Here is a 7,676-nt window from a genome sequence, read left to right as displayed (position 1 = left end):
TTTCTACTCTCGCAAAGTTGGCGAAAGTGATAGAGCTCTGGATGAAATAGCTGACGGTGGCATTTCGCCGATAATAAATATTTCAGGGAATGAATACTGAGTTCTGTTTCCACTGAGGACATCTTTACTTTTTATCTTTCTGGTGGGGGTCGATAAATAAATACCAGTCTAAGGTAGTGGACTAGTGGAATCTTTAGTGTCTTGGATGGAGTGCTTTGCAGTATTTGTTCCGGCACTTTGCGTTCAAATACCATCATGGACTCCTTGGATGGTGGATTCAATCCACGACTTTGTTTTGACATCACCAACACCACCATCTTTCGTGGGTTTAGCAGTGGCTCCCACTACGCTGTTGCAAGTATTGAACCAGGTCTGTATTTTAAAGATATATTCTTCCTTACTTCCTTCAATCCCTGAAGCCTCGAAAAGAATAACGGGTACTTTTGCAAATCCTAATGCCAGATTCCAACACATTCATATTGCTATAGTTGGACCATTGCCTCCTGTGGAAGGTAATAGTTATTTGTTAACATGCATGGATCGTTTTCCGCGATGGCGAAAAGCTTATCCAATCAAAGACATATCTGTGGTAACTATAGCAAGAACCTTATTTAGCAATTGGATGTCCAAATTCGGCACACCCAACACATTGACGACAGATCGTGGAAGACAATTTGAGTCTACACTTTTTGCAGAATTCAACAAATTGTTGGAAATTCATTGAGTTCATACAACTTTCTATCATCCACAATCTAACGGCATGATAGAAAGGTTTCAGAGGCAGTTGAAATCTTCATTAAGTTGGTTAGAAGCTTTACCAGTGACATTGTTAGGAATCAGGAGTGCTGTTAAAGAAAGTTTACGATATTTTCTTGCTGAACTTCTGTACGGAACAACATTAACTCTACCTGGTCAAATGTTTGAAGAAACCAATTCTATAAATGGAGATATTAACAGTTATGTAACCCGACTCAAGAAATTTCTTTCTGGTGTTCCTTCTTTTACAAATAAATTACAAAATATTAAAAGTTTCGTTCCTTCCGATATTAATTCTTGGACTCATGTATTTGTACCTAATGATGCCAGTCATCATTCACTGAATTATAGATACACTGGACCTTTTAAAGGTTTGTCAATTAAACATAAAACTATGACCTTGGATATGCATGGTAAAAAGGAAGTTGTCAGTTTAGACAGAGTTAAAACAGTTTATTTCGACCAGTCTTCATGTCATGAGAATAAAAATTTGAGCAACACATTTCAAAATAACTTGAAACAGAACAATTCACAAAACAGGGAACTTAAGGTTGAGGAAAAGATCCACGAGTCAATTTTAAAATCACCTACCAGCGAAAACAAAAACTAGAAGTGGTGGAATTGTACATTTTCCCAAAAGACTTGCTCAGTTTGTTTGAATATATTCCTCATGGACTTTTATATTCCTGGAATTTTTTTTAAAAAAGATTTATAATTTTTTTTTTCCAGAGAAATTAGATTGAACAATGGGGATAAACTTTACAAGAACGTTGTGTTATTGTAAAACCGTGATGCGCGGTTATTTTCATAAGTTTAACATGTGGATACATTTGTAAATCTGTATATTTAACTTGCTAAAAATATTAATTCCAACTATGTATTGAAATATATTTGTATTATTAATATTCTTTTTTTTCGCAAAATTTTAACAAGTTTTCTGGTTGAGAGCTTATGTAGCGACGCAAGTCATAATAATAAACTTTTATCGGCGGTAATATGACGTAATGGTCATGTTGCCCGAATAGGTATAATTGTTAGTTTCCCATTGGTTAAAATTACTGCCCATATTTGAATTCTAAACTTTATTCAAAGAGAAATCTTTCACGAAATACGGTTCTTAGAATTCAGGTATGAACAGTTATAAAACCCTGATTTTGGGGAAATTAATCAGTGATCGTTGGTTGTCACTCGACTCCACGACACTCACTAAAACTCTAATAACTTAGTATGGAAGAATTAGTAATATAAATTTTATGTCGTAACTCTCTACGACAATTTTCTTTAACTTCTAAATGTACTGTAAATATTAAATGTACGTAAATAAACTAATTTAGTAAATACTTTCTCTTTCATCATTTTCTTCAACCTGTTAATGAGATTTATTTCTGTAACTATGAACTGTTATTATAGCGGTGAAAAACAGCGAGCTTATTTATCTTCAACATACATGCCTCAGAAATACTATGACTTCAGTGGAAGACACTCAACTGCTTGAGAACGAGAACGAGGTGTAAGACGAGTTCAAAGAATTGAGATAAAGAAATAGGAGAGCAAGTCTATTAATTAGCTTATGGTAAAAGTGAAGTAAGGCTGGTCATTCATCATAACCTTTTAATTTTATTATTGTAATTAATTTTTTGAAGTGTATTGGATCGAATACTATTTCAAGTCTCCTATCAGCCTTAAACACAATCGTTCATTAAATTGAAGGAAACACTGATTTGGAACTGGTAACTTGGTGGATATCATTAATGCGGATTCTTGAAATGTGAAGCCAGTACTATATGCTACTCTTATTGCGATGTTTTTTTTTAAACTCTGTATACTTTAGCATGAACAAACCTTAAAATAGGCATGGTCTACCTTTTTTGAGAAGTGGGCCGAATGAGACATAGTTCATCATAAGTTAGGCCGTACTAACGGCTAACGGCTGCCTTAAAATATACAAACGTTAGCATGCTTTATAGTACACATTCCAGTCACTTGGAGAGAAAGCTTCCGATATTCCTTTCGGAGGTTTACACGACTCACTGGAAGCGTATCAAACAATCCATGGCCTGGAACTCGGGTAGGATAGAATGTTGATGAAACTCCAAGTCCGTCTTATCAACACCTTAAGGAACCAGGTTTCAAAATTGTTCTTTTTTTGTTTTGGTAGCAGTGTCTTTCACAACTTCCCTCCACTCTTGAATGCTTACGTTAGAATAACATTTATTTATTGAGGAATAAAATTTATCGCTCACCTTCCATTTCTTTCTTTGATTAGTTAATTCTGCAGCATGTAAATGTTAATTATTTCTTGTTCAATTATAAAACTGTGTTGCTCAAGATCTTTTTAGAACTTCACTTGTCAACTGGAATTATCAATAAACAACCATTCTTTCTACTACATTTTACCCATTTTCACCACTGATTTCTTCTCTACCATCTTTTTTTTTTCTCAACTGCACGATTTCTACGTCATAATAAAGATGAACATTAACTACATCATTAATATTAATCCATCCTGCAATATTATTTTCAGTTATCCCTGATGCAAGATACTTGAGAAGTAGTCTGAAATAAGCGTTACCGGAATGATGTAGTCTAAGGCAACGAGTCCCGGTTTTAAGAACAAAATATTTTTCAAACCATTTTGAATGTTAATAATAAATACTACAGGGATATAAATATATATTTTTTTATGCGCCCTTTTAAAGCCTAGCCAGGCTCATGGGCCCGGTTTCCCGGTTTCTATGACGTATGTGTTACCCCCGGCTGGACGAGACGCTAGTCCATCGCAGCGTTACTCAAGAAACAGGAAAAAAGAGTGAGAGAAAGTTGGGGCGAAAAAGTACAACAGGGGTACATAATTAAAACCTATGGAAATGAACTAACAACCAAGGAGACTGATTTTCTAACAAACTTCAAATGCAAACCTAGCCTCTTCTATGGTGTGCCAAAAATACGCAAAAGCCAGATTATAAATGAAACCATTAAAAACTCATCAAAGACGTACATACATACACCAAACCCGGGGGACCTAAAACTACGACCCATCATAGCTGGCCCAGCTTGTGAAACACACAGACTAAGTCTATTTATGGACATCTTCCTAAAACCCTTCCTTAAACACATCAATAGCTATATCAGAGATGAATTGGATATGTTAAATCACCTCCCAAAGAAAGTCAAGGAAGAAACAATCATGATTTCATTTGATGTGATTAATTTATACACGAGAATACCTCATAATTATGGACTAGAGGCAATTCAGTTCTGGTTGGACCAATTCCTGGAAGAAATCCCACACAGGATCAATAAAGAATTCATTACTAAATCGGTTGAATTCATCTTACGAAACAACCACTTCATGTTTGACAACACTTTCTACCGACAAAAATCCGGAATTGCTATGGGCACTAGGGCAGCTCCAGTCATTGCAAACCTAACAATGGGTTACTTGGAAGTAATAATATACCAGGGATCTTTATCTACCTTTGGAAACACCCTTTCCCAATACATAAAAGAAAATTGGAAAAGATTCGTGGACGACTGTTTCATACTCTGGAATGAAAACACAGATAAACTCCTGAAATTCAAAAGTCTATTGAACAGTGTCAACCCAAACATACAGTTCACAATGGAATACAACCAAAAAGAGCTCCCATTCTTGGATATACTAATTAAAAAAGTAAACCTAAAAATAGAAACGGACATATTTTACAAAACCACAGACGCCAAACAATATCTACTATATGATTCATGCCACCCAAGACACATCAAAACAAACATCCCCTTCAACCTTGCAAGAAGGATATACACAATAGTGTCAGAACAAAATACCAGAGACTACAAGAACTCAAAAACACACTAATTGACAGACACTACCCAGTTCAACTCATGGAGGATGGAATCAGACGTGCATCACAAATCGACATAGAAAGCTTAAGAAAAGTTAAACACACCTTCCCCGAAAATACTGCCGTACATATCCACATACAACCCCAGAAACAAAGAAGCCTTCACCATCATCACCCAAAACATACCAGTGCTACATAAGGACCCCAAATTAAAGGAAATTTTACACACACACAAAATCATTAAAAGCTACAAACAACCAAAATCACTAAAAAAGAACCTCACAAAGGCAAAATTATTTTCCAAAATAACAGATGCAAAAGTGAAAAAATGTGGTCGACCAAATTGCGCAACATGCCCAAACCTTCTAGAAGGTTCAGAATTCCTTTTCAAAGAGGGACAAAAATTCAAAATTAAATCTGACTTTACTTGTGCCTCAGAAAACCTTATTTATGTAATAAGATGCTCGGGCTGCCACGAAAACTACATAGGGTCCACGGGACTATCGCTCAGACGCAGATGCACTCTGCATCGACAGCAGATTGCGTTCCCAGAATACCGAATGATGCCCTTTAGTGAACATATTGAGAAATGCGCAAAACAAATGCTACCACAATTTATAATCTTTCTATTCTATCAATGTGCCATTGGAACACCAACACAAATTAGATTAAATAAGGAAACCTTCTTCATTCAAAAATATAAGCCCAAACTTAACCATTGCTAACACTTCTAAATAAGGAAATTCACCGCACTGAGAGAAAAAAATATAGAACAAAACCTAACATTCCATTCCTTCTAAACCAAACCATGGTAAATTAATCAAAATCTATCACCACCTACATTTCGATTATCTCCCTTATACCGGAAAAAATCCCTGATTACCTCCCCCTATCTAGAACTCTTTTTTACACACTGGAGCGAAGACATGTTACGATACAAGTAGAGAAATTTGAAAAGACAACACGAAACCGGTTATTTTTCCAAATACAATGTTTATATACCCAAAATTTTATAAAATTTTATAACATTTTTCTGACATAACAATTTATATATATATATATATATATATATATATATATATATATATATATATATATATATATATATGAATTGGAACTTAAATCTTAATCTTAAATCTTAATGTTTCAAGAGAACATTGAATTTGAGTTACTTTTAATTTTTATGATCATAGATAACAACTCGGGCTGTAACTTCTGAGCGTGAGTCAGGCGCTTGTGAATGATGTCAAGAGAACGTCTGCTACGAATGATATTTTTTGACACAGGGCACTTCTAAGACGACCGCCTGACGCTGAACGAAAATAATTTAACTGCGACCAGGCTCAATAAAAGGAGCCCGAGTTATTGGTTGCAAATACATACTTGAAGTCAGTGTTGGCAGAAATTAAATCAGCTTGCAAATACACGTTCACTTTACTAAATGTATATTCGGCCTAGGCCCGAACAGCCTGAGTGCCGGAATCGCCACTGGTATGTGTGTGTGTGTGTGTGTGTGTGTGTGTGTGTGTGTGTGTGTGTGTGTGTGTGTGTGTGTGTGTGTGTGGTGTGTGTGTGTGCAAGTGTGTGTGTGAATGTGTGTGTGTACATATATATATATATATATATATATATATATATATATATATATATATATATATATATATATATATATATATATAATCATAAATATATAGGGATTAGCAGTATCCTGCTTCTCCAACATACTGAGAATTCAGAAACAGCAGCCAAAGAACTACTGATTCTAAAACTACAAATTTTTCTCTAATTGATAGCGATATTTATGGTACACACATAAATTTATTACTAATTGACGATTCCCTGCCCTGTATATCTATATCTATATCTATCTATCTATCTATCTATCTATCTATCTATATATATATATATATATATATATATATATATATATATATATATATATATATATATATACATATATATATATATATATATATATGTAAGTATATATGCATATATATGTATGTATATATATATATATATATATATATATATATATATATATATATATATATATATATATATATATATATATATGTATGTATGTATGTATGTATATATATACATGTATGTATAGTTTAGGACAATCAATAAGTTGTCATAATAGTACTCGGAGTTTCAAATATATATATCTGAGGACGAGTAACCATCCAGAAACTCGAGTCCGTGTGTAAGACAAGAGATTGGAGCGATGACCTCCTCTCGCATATACTAATCGGACATGCATTGTGTGTTGTTAGCCTAAAATGGAAGGGACCATAACGTGTACTGTACATAAAAAATAAATCTGAAAACGCGACAGCTTGTTGGCACAAAATTTATTAGATTTTCCTGAATTATGGATCATCAAAAAACCTAAGAAGGTAATATAACCAGAAAACCACTAAGGATTGTATTGTGACTTCACACTATACAATAAAGATACAATAAACCACTAGACAGTATACCGACTGTATAATATAATCTAACGCTGCCATTATAACACTGTTTTGTCATCAGGATTACAGTTATTATCGTAAACTATATTATCATTACAGTAATTAATATAACCAACAACTTTAGCATCACTAGCACCATTACAATCAATATTAACAACATTGTATTGATAGTCATTAAAGCATTGAAAAAATTGCTTAGTGGCATTTCTTCCGGCTTTACATTTTGCGTTCAAATTCTGCCGAAATTGACTATGCATTTTATCCTTTTGGGGTCGATAGAATAAGTACTAGCTGAGCATTGGGGTCGATGTAATCGACTATCCTCGTCACCCAAAATTTCAGGACTTATGCCTATAATAGAAAAGATTATTATTTTTGATGTGCGACATTTATTCCATTTCAGCGTTTTGAGTTGAAATTCCGCCGAGGTCGACCTTGCCTTTCGTTCTCTCAGGATCGATGAAATAAGTACCAGTTGAGCACTAAGGTCGATGTAATCGACTTAACCCTGCCCCTGAAATTGCTGGCCTTGTGCCAAAATTTAAAATCAGTATCATTTTTTCTTTTAAACTACATGTTCGATGCAATCATTTGTCAATAC

The 7,676-nt window shown here is 34.2% G+C and overlaps 1 protein-coding gene across 1 annotated transcript; it reads left to right on the top strand.

The window, feature by feature from the left end:
* The first annotated feature begins 760 nt into the window (after positions 1–760).
* LOC149134019 (uncharacterized) lies at positions 761–1,366 on the top strand. The gene has a single exon (XM_089358113.1). It carries the CDS (start codon positions 761–763, stop codon positions 1,364–1,366), a length of 606 nt encoding a protein of 201 aa, XP_089214239.1.
* The last annotated feature ends 6,310 nt before the right edge of the window (positions 1,367–7,676 follow it).

The sequence above is a fragment of the Octopus bimaculoides genome, chromosome 9 (genome assembly GCF_046866305.1).
Source record: "Octopus bimaculoides isolate indiv1 chromosome 9, ASM4686630v1, whole genome shotgun sequence".
NCBI classification, from domain to species: domain Eukaryota; kingdom Metazoa; phylum Mollusca; class Cephalopoda; order Octopoda; family Octopodidae; genus Octopus; species Octopus bimaculoides.
This window is presented reverse-complemented; position numbering and strand designations above follow the sequence as displayed.

Excerpts from the sequence above, each read along its gene's own strand:
- LOC149134019 (XM_089358113.1), top strand. The coding sequence starts at position 761 with ATGATAGAAAGGTTTCAGAGGCAGTTGAAATCTTCATTAAGTTGGTTA.